Raw genomic sequence first — 12,794 nt, forward strand, 5'->3', positions numbered from 1 at the left:
AATATGCTTTGACATTTGGATGTAAATAATTGTAAACCCTAACCCTAAGGTGGCAGTTAAGTGGTCAAGCATCTAATAATTCTTAATTTATGTGTTAGAATAAATAAATATAGGGAAGGAATGGTTTTGAGCAAGAACAAAAGCTTTTCTTGGAATTGGGAACTGCACTTGTCAGTACCTTCATATCATGGTAAATGGTCTGAACATATATAGTACTTTTCCACCTACATTAGGTACTCAAAGCACTTTACAGCAAGGAACCAGTCACCCATTCACACACCAATGTGCACAGACACTGGGGGCAAGGTGGGTGATATCAAACGTGAACTAATGGAAGGGATGGTAGCACACCAGCAATGTTCATAATAAGGTGGCAATATTAAATTATATCATTAAATCAAATTAAATCATGTTGCATCATTTCACCCTAGCACATGGGGAGAATTAGCCCACTCCAGTCAAAGAGAATGGGTTTTCCAACAAAACTTGTAGCCCTAAAATATGAAATGAAATGAAAATTGTTGACTCTTACCTATTGGCGTGCTGTGCAGTAAGACTTGCTCGAGGTTTCTCCCGTCGTTGTAGAGAGCCAGGTGCCATGTTCCAGGGTCCATGTACTCGATGAAGCCGGTCTCCTGCAGCCCACTCAGGAGGAGCCCTTTGGGGGTTTTGGCAGCAGAGACCGGATCAGTCAGCGACCTGGGCAGGGCCTTGCCATCCAACAGCTTCACAAAGTCGAACTGAAAACAATACGGTAACACTATCAGACCAGAACAGCTAATATACAAGCGCTCGGGGACGAGACAGGAATCCACAAAAACCTGCATTAATGCTGGGGATATTTGCAATCCAACCCGGGTGCAGCGGTGTGTGGCTGTTGTTGAGTAAGCTTTTGTGAATCTGCCAATGGGATGCAATTGGAAAAATGCCTGCATAAAAAAACAACAACTGGGAAACAGATTTGCATGCACTGTAAAAAAATAAATAAATAAATAAATAGGGAAAGAGAACTATCTATCTATCTATCTATCTATCTATCTATCTATCTATCTATCTATCTATCTATCTATCTATCTATCTATCTATCTATCTATCTATCTATCTATCTATCTATCTATCTATCTATCTATCTATTAGGGGAGACCAGGGCTATTTGTCATGCGGGGTAATTTTGCATTGCTTTTTATAGCCATACTAGAGGGCGCTGTACGCTGGTACTGATATATAATATGTGTAATGGTCCTTCCAATAATAATTCGAGGACACGAGGACAGGACACATTTGAATTGTTTTTATGCCTTTTCCCAAACTTTAATGTTTGGGTTATTTTTGTAGTGAGAGCTTTCCTTTAGTTAGTGCCTTAAACAAAAGACACTGATCTGAAAGATACACATGTTAGCTTTGATTTGAGCCATTTTTTGAGCTAACATGCTAAATCAGTTGTTAGCTAGCTTACACTGTTCGTAAAGTGGACACTCGGGGCTATTTGTCACAAAAACTGAGGGGTTATTTGTCACATGGGGTATAACATGGTGTTACATTTTTTTTTCAATTGTGTCTCATATGTTTTTATGATCATTTTATTTTAACATTAGCGTATGTTTGGGTCATTTTAGTTAATTTGTACATTTTACACCTCATAGAGCAGAGCATTGTGACTGCTTTAAAACACATGGGGCCAGACCTTGTGGCGGCGGACGGGGCGGCGCAGGCTCTTGGCAAATTATTTTCCGAGTGGCGGCGCTATATGTGCCATTCGCCTCGGCCACCTGTGAGGAGGCGTCACAAGAGGAGGTGACTGCACTGATGGAAACACGGCTGACATTCACTTCCTCGTTTACGTTGCGCTGTCTTGCGTTCTTTCTAAAGCCTTAGGCTCTCACAGGTCAAACTAAAAACTTTATTTACCCCATCGTGAGCTAAATGATGTTCACGTCTCGAGAGAAAAAGAGCTACAGCGTCCGCTGTGGCACGGATCGGCCCGCGCTTGACGTGAACACGAAGCAAAACAAAAGCACATGTTCACCTCACACTCCCACACAACCACTCTCCTGGACACGGAGTCGATCTGGTTGGAGGAAAATGTGTGTCTCCACCCACTTAAATGCGCTAAGTCTGGAGTGGCAAGATCACAAAGGGCTCCTACTGAGCGCAAAATGTCACGCTATCGTCTCCGTTTTGATGCACAAGATCGGGCCCATGTTGTCTTTTGATCTCAAAAAGCAAAAAAGCTACAAAGGTTTATGAAATTTCACGTCAAGTCAAGGGTTCAAGCTTTCCTTTAATGCAGGTCTGACTCTTGTGGGATTTTCTGTTGATGAAAAAAACAAATAGCCCCGGTCTCCCACGCCACCCCATTTCACAACTCTATTTATTCATTTGTAAATTGCAGCTTGCTTTGTCGACTAGTTCTTAGCAACAAATACAACCTGTTGAAAGCTCCATCACAATTAGTTCAGTCTCCTGCCACATGCGCCGCTCAGTGGGTTGTACAAATTGACGCCGCGCTAGCTGAACGGGCACACTTTTACCACACAAGTTTTCATATGTAACAGACTATTATTTTATCTGTCTAAACCTTTCCGCTTTTTCTCCTTTCACTCACAATCCCCCAACCCCCGCCCTCCCCCGCCGCCCCCTCTCTCCATCCCCTTGAACCAGCGTGCGCTTGCTGAGTTTGATTCCCCCGGAGGGCTGCGTGTGACACCGGTGTCAAAAACAGCTAATTAGAGCACTTCATGCAGACGAGAGCCCGTATTATAAAAAAAGCCGATGACTCCGAGTCTTGTATTTCTGTCTTGCGCGGCACAATGTTGCACGACTCTGTGTATACCAGCGGTCGTGTTAGTTTGTGTGGATATGTGTCTTCCGATGTCACAGCAGCGATCCCACAACAGTGCTTTTGGTGATCCTCCCCAGATATGCTTACGTAACATGTTCTCGTAGACGCAAAGAAGAAAAGAAGATTCAAATTATTTTCTTGCCATTTGCCCTTAAAATAGTAAGGTGAGGTATGCCTTATTGTCCCTGAAATAGTTTTCCTCTGGATTAGACCTATCCTTCAATGCCAATGAGATCAGATCTTGAGCTAGGTTTGGTCGGTAGTGCGTGTGTGTGAGTGAGTGAGTGAGTGAGTGTATACGGAAGGGTATCATTATTATCATCATTATTATTATTACTACTTCGCTGGAGGACACTATTGATATTGAGTATGAAAGGGAAACCCTCCCAGATACAGGATAGACAGAGCAGTGGGTTACACTCAATTTTACACTACCTTGATACATTGTACTAAACATAATTTAGTACAATGCAATTTGCTTTGTTACAGTCTGTAATAACTTGCACCTATGCAGTAAATACACAATGGAATAATGTTTGCATCACGGAGGGCCGATATTCATCATTGCCAAAACACCAAGGACCTCACCATTGTAGCCTAAAGTTAAGAACCATTTTCTGCAAATGCCAACGTTTTACATCAGTGCTTCTAAAGTGGTCTGGCTCCGAGACCTACCATTACCTTAATAACAAGATACGACCCAAAAAAAACTGTAATTTGTCATATATTTTATTAAATATTGTATTTAACACTCATTTTTATTGAAAATGCCGTAGATTTGTTTTAAGACTGAAATTATGATAAAAACAACCCAATTATATACATTTTAACAGACTCCAGTGTGTTTCGGTGTAGTTTCAGATGGAAAATAATGGAAAAAAAGTTCCCTACAGGCACTTTTGAGTCCAGACCCACCAGTTGAGAATCACTGTTTTACATTATATATGACCAAGTGGGATGTTCTGCGAGGACATTTAAAAAATACTCTATAAAAATACTCTATTTCTCGCATTTTTAGAGTACTTTAAAGGGACTATACATGTTTAAAAATGCTAAAATAATGCATTTTCCTCCCCCTACATGTTCCAACAATGTCCTAAGGTGTAGAATGAGCCCAGACATATTTACCACAACTGCCTCAAAAATCCTGCACTGTCACTCAAAAAGGTGTTAATTCAGGTCTGAATTGCCGTCATGCACGAGCCTAATATAGAAGCTGCAGTTACATGTATGACCTGAGGTGGCAGTAGTGAGTATAAAATGGCTAACTTGCATCTAGCCCCTTTAACATGTATTTGATCCCTTATTTGCATAATAATATTTCTCAAAATCATATTGGGGGCCAGAGGTTCTGTGCTGGAGGGCCGGATTTGACCCCTGGGCCTGACGTTGCCTACCTCTGCCTTAGGGTTAGGTTAGCTTAGCCCCTGCTTAAGGTTCGTGTTAGACTTATGGGGCCAGATCTTGTGGCGGTGCACGGGGCGGCGCAGGCTGGCCTCCGCCACCTGTGAGGGGGCGTCATAAGAGGAGGTGACTGCACTGATGGAAACACCGCTGACATTCACTTCCTCGTTTACATTGCGCTGTCTTGCGTTCTTTCTTAAGCCTTAGGCTCTCACAGGTCAAACTAAAAACTTTATTTACACCATCGTGAGCTAAACCATGTTCACGTCTCGAGAGAAAAACAGCTACAGCTTCCGCTGTGGCGCGGATTGGCCCGCGATTGGCGTGAACGCGAAGCAAAACAAAAGCACATGTTCACCCCCACACAACCACTCTCCTGGACGCGGAGTCGATCTGGTTGGAGGAAAATATGTGTGTCTCCACCCACTTAAATGCGCTAAGTCTGGAGTGGCAAGATCACAAAGTGCGCTCCTACTGAGCGCAAAAATCACGCTATCGTCTGCGTTTTGATGCACAAGATCGGGCCCATGGTCTTGTGTGTTATTACCTTATGTACCTCCACACTACAAATACATTGTGTATCTAAAACCATAGGTACAAGTTATTAGATTGTTACAAGGCACATTATATTGTACTAAATTAGGCAGGTACTCTGAGGCTAGTGTAAAATTAAGTGTTACAGAGCAGGGGTTCTTGACTGGAATGGCGTCGGGACCCACCATCACCCAAGAATTGACTTTGTTACCCCAAATTATTGATGAATAAACATTTAACACGCCTATGAAGTTGAAATCATGATCAAAGCAACTCGGCAATAATCTTTTTTCACATTTGCTCAGTAGCTTCATGTTCAGGTAGTTTTGATGTGTAAAACTAAATCTAAATGATGGACAGAGGAGCCAGGTCTCTGTTGGGTCTATTTTACTTGACATAGAACAAAATAGGGGGGGATTCTGAATATATTATTTTGTCATTGAATAAACTAGTGTTCAGTAATTATTTCCCCTGACCAATAGGACACGGTATGACTGTTTATCATCACCGGATTCAGCTCTCAGTTTGATTTCGTTGTCTTATATCCATCAGCTCTGGCCGATATAGCTTTTCCTTTTGAAAGACGAAGAGTTGTTTATGCACTATAGATACAGAATAATGCATGCATCTGAATTGTGTGATAGAAACTAACACAAAAAGGCCTACCACTTCAAGGGTAAAATCAATCATTGTTTTTTCACCCAGGTACAAAACAATACCTCATGTTTGCGCCGCTGTATATCTATAGTGCATTACTGTAGCGGCAAATCTTTGAACATAAATGGCATCCATATAAGTCGGGGATGCTGGAGTCAAGGCTGTTAAACAAAAGCTGACTTACAATGCATTTCACAAGTACAAGCATAACTTGTTTTGTCGACAGCCATTATTGCACAGAAGAACAGGGACAAGGTAACTGTGAGGCACATTATGAAAGGCAGGGAGATTTAACAATAAGGAAAAAAAAAAAAAAAAGCAAAAATCTTCTGAAGGCAGAGGTGTGAGACTCCCTCAGAGCTCGTGGTTTTCCGATAATGAACCGGTATGATGGGCGAAAAGCGAAACTCAACCATCGAGCGAAAACTATCATTTCAAAAGCGAGAAAAAACAATATCGAATTTACTTTTTGGCAGCTGCTGTGAGTGGGGAGGGTTTTACTTCTCGTTGCAGCGTCAATAATGATTACAATGATTAAGCAATAGCTTGTCATGACAGATAAACCACTTAAATGGTGTCTTCACATGTCTGAGTACCCTCTCCACACAGCACTGTCACCTGACTCAGTGAACAAAAGCTGTCTTATGCTAAAAGAGAAGGTGGAATCAAGTTATGGGCCCGAACAACAGCCGCTATCCTTCAACATGAAAGAAAAAAAAATCAACACTACATAATATCTACCCATGAATCCTGTCTGCTTGCATGGATAAAGCCTTTCGCTCGATCATCTTTCACTTAATAATCGCCATCGCAATCAATACCCAGACACAAACTACCCAGCATTGTCAAGCGTACAAAGAACTGAGTTAGCGGCGCGATTTCTCCTCTTTCAGGTTGATCCGAACGGTCCGCTCTTATTTTTTCCGTGACTAATCTGCAGCACGAGTCGGTCTGACACTACATTATTTACTCCCATTTAAGCCTTCTTACATGCAGTTTGTTTTCTGCGGGGGATACAGCACAACAGTGATCACAATCGCTCTTGTTTAGCCTGTTAAACTTTTAAAGCGAGACGGCGCTAACGAAGCCACCTCCACCACACTTTCTATATTGAGAAATCCGTCATGCTTATTTCCCATATGGCGGCGGTGGCAGAGGAAGCAGCTTGGTTGTATAGGTGAAGCTGTACGGCGAGGGCTCACGCTGAGGAGCAGGTGCGGACATGCGACTGCTGTTGATGCCGACAGAGGAAATTAATCAATAGTAACGGATGTTTACGCGCTGCCAAAGGGAATATAGCCATTAATGCTTTACCCAACAATACATTTGTCATATGCTTCAAGAGAGCGTTTTACCCTGCCTGATTCTGTAGTAAAGAGGCAGGAATTTAAATGACACTTTTAAATGTGTTCAAGACAGGCCTGCGTAGTATGTGGCCAAATCTTTATTGCAATATACAATATTTTTAACCTCGTATCCCCCACGTGAACCGAGCACATTTTTGTCCAGTCTGGCATAACCTAAATATAAAAACAAAAAAAGCGGAAATAAAAAATGTGCTAAAAAACAGCAATAACACAATAAAAAAGCGACAAAAACACACGGCTAAAGAGTGACGGAAACGCAACAAAAAAGTGAGGTGAAAAAGTGACAAAAAAAGACAAACAACAACAAACGAAGCCACTTCATATCTACATATTGAAATCCCAATGTCTCCGCAATCAGTAAATAATAATGAATCAGATTATCTTGAAACATGGGATCCATGTATATGGATATATACATACATCTTGAGGGTTAAGTAAATATACATATAGTTCTCTTTTTTTCTTTTGTGCGAATGGAATTGTCCTTGTCACTATTGATATTACAATTTGTAAATATTGTTATATTGTTAGCGGATGGTAGTAACGGAAAGACATGAAAGTCATAGCATTGACAGTGAAAAGCTGTATTGCTGTCATTTCTACGGCATTTAATTGTATATGTATTTATGAGTGTGCGTATGTGTATGTATGCTGGTATGTATATATATATATATGTGTGTATAAGTGTGAATCATAGACTGTATATATAAATGGACAGCTTCTCCTCACTCCTCCCCGTTTACCATAATGACCACGCTCGTGGGGGAATTCATGGCTGATTTACAGACTCCCCCTCTCCAGCTCTGACGGAGCATGTTCCTAAAAAGGGCATAAGGGCGGGATCTTCACCGTAGACTCGGCCCTTGCGTGACGTGTAGCTCGTGCAGCTCCAATGCTAACAGTCCGACCCTCATTAAGTACGAGATTTCTAAAATTCCTCTGAAAACCAGCCTGGTTTCTTGTGACTAACCCAGCGTTATCTCAGGAAGAATATCTAACCTAGAAAAAATAGAAACCAGGCGTTAAAGTTGTTTTTAACGTGTCTAAACTCCAATGCTTTTCAATGGGGGCCGAGCGGCGATATGGAGGTACTACAGCAATGGCGGCCCCCAGTGTCGCTGTGAAAAAGCAGGGCAGCCAGCGGCCATTGGTGTGAATATTCAGTATATGCAGTATGTGTGTAAGTGTGTGTATACATGTGTACATATTGTTATTGTTATTTTTTTACATTGATTTATTTATTATCATTATTTTTGTGTTTTGGTTTAACCCTTTAGAATATATGTGTGTCTACAGCTTTGTAAATGCTTACGTACATATTGTAAATGGACTGGTTGTGTTTTTTTTTTGTGTGTGTGTTTTTTCTTCCTGTTGATTATTCCTTATTTGTTCATATCCTTTTTAAATGTATTAATGAATTAAAAAACAACAAAACACAACAAAAAAGCGATTAAAAAAAGAGGAAAACACAACAAAAACAATTCCAAAATGTGACAAAAACGTAGCAAAAGAGGGACAAAAACACGGCTAAAGGGTAATAAAAAAGCAACAAAAACTCAACAAGGAAGCCACGAATGAGAGACAAAAAGTGACAAAAATGTGATGAAAAAGTGACTAAAACACAACAACAAAATTACGGTAAGTTTTGTAGGTCTTAGCTTTCAAATGAGCCGTCACATTGGCCTACAGGCTGTAAGCTCCAGTGTAGAAGCTTTTGGATTTGGGAGAAAATGCGTTCGGTTAAAGCAGGGAGTAAGAGGTTAAGCCATATATTAAAAAAAAATAAAAAAAACACTGCAATCTTTCACCTGATTGATATTTTACCATTCTTTGCTAACACAGCCTGAAACAAAAACACACGGTACGTTAATAATGAACCAAAGACCTGCACATTGGCGAAGCAGGACCCGAGTCGTCCTGAACAGTCGATCTTCTCCGACCTCCCCTCAGGGAAACGTCTGCAGAGCCTCAAAGCTCGGAGCGCTCGTTTCAGAGACAGTTTCTTTCCTCAGGCGGTGAGGGTCATAAACATTAGCCTTAAGGAGGGTGGAGGTTTCTTCCATTTATATCAAATGTTGTATGATGCTTATTGATTTTTCTATGCGTAAATTAACACTATTTCCCACAGCAGAGGATGTGCATAGCGTTGTAAAGCAGCTACATAATAAACACTTTATAAGATTAATACAAATCCTCTTACACATATTTAGTTTGTTTAACTAGATTCAACAATGCCTAAATCCAAGAGTACATTATATTGTGTAGAATTTGATGGTTCTCGTGGGGTGTAGATGGGTCTCATTTGGTGCTGTGGTTTCCCTAAGACATTTACAACAGGCTCCTGAGCATGATCCTGGTCCAAGATTGGAAATGGGTCCCTAGAGCGGCCCCTGCAGTCACTCACTGCTCCTGACAGGTCACCTCAGAGTGCATCTTACATTTTAAACCTAAAGAACCTCCGCTTGAGTAACCAAGAATCTCCAAAAAATGCTGTTTTAGTTGATACCATTTCATTGCGCCAGAGTCAACTTGAGAATGCTAAGCCAAAAAGCTGTAAATGCACTGACAGCATTGTTTTTTTTGTCTGACATATTGCAGGGAGCAAGAACTTTAACTTTACTTTTTGGAACTTTGACACAATAGCCTTTATTCAGTCTTGTCTCCTTCGAAATTGCACAATTGCTGTTTACATGTGAACTTTAAGCATAATTTAATTCCAGCTAAGGACAAGGGTTAGGTTAATGACGATGGCAAACACGACTCCGTTCAAGATAAGTGTTTGAAACTATATTCAAACTATTTTCAAATATCGGCCGATATATTTTTCCTTTAATTATTTACTGCATCATGACTAGGGATGGGCAATATGACATTTTTTGGACTCGATATGATACCGATACTTTTGGGGTAATTTTTCTCGATACCGATACCGATACTGGTCATTTTATATGGGTGAATATATTTAAATCAATATACATTTCTCAAACTGGTTATTTTATATAATTAATAGGCTAATTAAATTTTGATTACTTTAGCTGGTTAATTAAACAATGTTAAAGTGAAATTAAATACATAAACACAGTTTAAAAAAACAAACAGCATCTAGAATGATTGGACTGACTTAGTACAATTCCCTGCTGCTGTGGACTGTTTTGGCTCAGAACAAAGATGTAAATCGTCCTTTTATGTTTAAAATTGCTGCCACGCCTTCTTTTTACATATGCAAATTAGTATTGATACTTTTTGGGCAATATCGATACTTAAAAAGTAGCCATTTGGTATCGATATATCAATACTGTGGTATCGATCCGCCCATCCCTAATGATGATGTCGTAGAGCACTTTAATGAATGCAGCAGTGTAGATGGGCTGGTTGGGGCAACAGTTTATTCAAATTATCTGAAATAAACAGCGGCTCCTAAAAATAAAGAAACTCCAATATAGATTCCTGAGAAAATGTCTCCAAAAGAAAGTAGGTTTCATTAAGTTTAAACAAAGTGGAGCGGACGCTTGGACCCCACAGAGATACGGAGCCACAAGCTACTGCTGTAACAAACTGGACTAAAACTGCCTCCATGGACATTATTTTGATTTTCGGATGGATTGTCATTATATCTTAGTGGTGAGTGTTGCAAAAGTTTCTCCGTCCTGAACAACTTTCAGTTTGTTAGCGATAGCCTAGCTTCTCGCAGGCTAAACGCTACAACACATAAACATTGCTTCCTGTCGTCATTCAGGTCGAACTACAGTGATGATAAAAGCTGTTTTCACATTTACTCTGCCCACTTTGTTCTTGTTAATGAGCCGTGAAAACCAGGCATAACAACCGCATTCTCGTGCATATTTATAGACGCATTTGTGATCGCTAAAGCATTTTTCATTGAAAACAATGCAGTTCAAGGCTCACGCTAATCTTTTAGAGCTGCTGTTTGCCTTTGCCTGCTCTAAACCAACTCTAAAGCTTCAGTCTGGCCTCATAAGTGCAGTGTAAGGTGCTGCTAAAGTGACATGATGCTATTTTTTGTAGTTTCATACAGAGCTGTCCTCAGAGAAGTTTATCAGATTTGTTAAAGTTAAAACATGTAACTCAAACGATATGGTTGGCGACACGTTTAGATGTATATATAAATAAACTAAAAATACAACAAATAGTAGCATATTCCCGCTGTCACTGTTCCCATTAATAGAGGAGATGGGTGAAAGTATAATAATAAGTAAGTCTGAGTAAATGCAGCTGCAGTACATCCAGAACGCTGCTGCTCGAGTCCTGACAAGGACCAGGAAATACGACCATATTAGTCCAGAGACGTATGAACCATCTCGGGCCCTGAGAACTTCAGGGAGGGGCCTCCTGGTGGTTCCCAGAGTCAGGACTAAACACGGTGAGGCTGTGTTTCAGTTTCATGCAGCTAAAATCTGGAACAGGATGTGAGACAGGCCTCAACTCTGACAATGTTCAAATCCAGGCTGAAAACAGTTCTTTTTGCCCATGCATATGACTGACAGTATTTTATCTGCACTCTTGCCTTTTACTGTAATTAATGAATTTTATGTTGATGTTTTATTGATTTTATCTGTTTTCTTGTAATTTTATGCAACTGTGAAGCACTTTGAATTGCCTTATGAATTGCCTATTGCTCTACAAATAAACTTGCCTTAAATATTTATCCAAAAATGACGTCACTCCAACATTGCATTTCTTTTTAATCTTTTTCTAAAAAAGGATTCTTTGTACCATCATAGTGTGTGAGACATTGTGTCTCAGAGATGTATTGTTTATTTTCCAATAATGGAAGGATAATTTGGAAACTTCACAGCATTTTAGTGAGCCTTTTCATTGGTTTTTAATGTCTAAAGAAATATCGGAAAATATCGGCCACAGAAATTGTTCATATCGGACCATCCTTATTTGAACAGATGAGTGTAAAAAAGCTTTCAATTATTAAGTAACGATGCTCTGTTTTTCGGAGATGTGCCAGATTCACAAGTTCAGGCAGCAAGCAGCAGGGGCTAAACTGGGCAAATGCCATCAAAATCTCATTGGAAAAAGATAATCGGATATAATTAGCGATATTAAGGTTTTCCGGCACCATCTGGCTGCTATTTTCTCCTATTTTCCCCACTGTTTGTCTGTTTAACACCTCACATTCACATATGTACATTATTATAAAGGGTAATAATCCATAAAACTACCCTTGACAGGCTTTGAATCAGCAGTCCCGTTTGTCAGCGAACAATAGCAGCAGTCCTTGGTCTTCACTTCGGTTTGCTATGTTATAAAATGAATCTCGGTTATGTGCTCCCAAGTTACGTATATGGTCTTATGAAACACCCTGGCTGGCACCTAAAACACGAGCTTATCAAAAGAACACAGGTCTGAGTAAGCAATTCAGAGTTGGGACAAACCATGTCTGGCTCTGACCTTATGAAAGCTGTCATTTCTTTCTTTTCTTTTTTAAAGCACCATATCCAAGGTCTGCGTGTTTAAACCCTTTCAGAAACACAGTCCAGGTGTGAATGAAATGGCAACGGAAAATAAGATAGAGGTTTCTTTTCTCCTTTTTTTTTTTGCTCCTTTATATGTGAGATGAAGCAGCTCCTATACGCATAAGTCACTGCAAAATGTGCTTCTCTACAATTTTCCTTACCCTTTCCCTAACTGTGGACTGTGGAAGTGGGACCATTTTCAGTGGATTGTTTTGAAATGTTTTCAGCCTGATTAAAACAAATGATTCAATTAACGCATCGAGTGCCGCACTGTTTTGGCGATTTAGGTGTAGAGTGCCAACAATACAAACCATTTTTCATGATATTTGTAGAACCACAGCATATTCTATGTTATAGCTATGGACACATGCTAGGTTCTCATTTGAAAGGTGAGACTCTAAGCTCTCCGTAGGTGAAAACAGTTTAATTCTACGTGCCTTGGTTCTTGAGAAATCCAAAGCTACACAGAGGCTAGTTTGATCAAAATCACTGTTTTTTTTCCAG

At 40.2% G+C, this 12,794-nt stretch overlaps 1 protein-coding gene across 1 annotated transcript in view; it reads right to left on the reverse strand.

Moving 5' to 3' along the window:
- The window catches only part of tenm1 (teneurin transmembrane protein 1), a 464,310-nt gene that overhangs the window by 203,183 nt on the left and 248,333 nt on the right, over positions 1-12,794 (reverse strand). Inside the window, exon 8 of the mRNA XM_079556162.1 lies at positions 533-740. Within this exon, the coding sequence (XP_079412288.1) occupies positions 533-740 (208 nt within the window). The remainder of the gene's footprint in view (positions 1-532; positions 741-12,794) is intronic.

Source organism: Gobius niger (assembly GCF_951799975.1).
Source record: "Gobius niger genome assembly, chromosome: 5".
Lineage (NCBI taxonomy): Eukaryota > Metazoa > Chordata > Actinopteri > Gobiiformes > Gobiidae > Gobius > Gobius niger.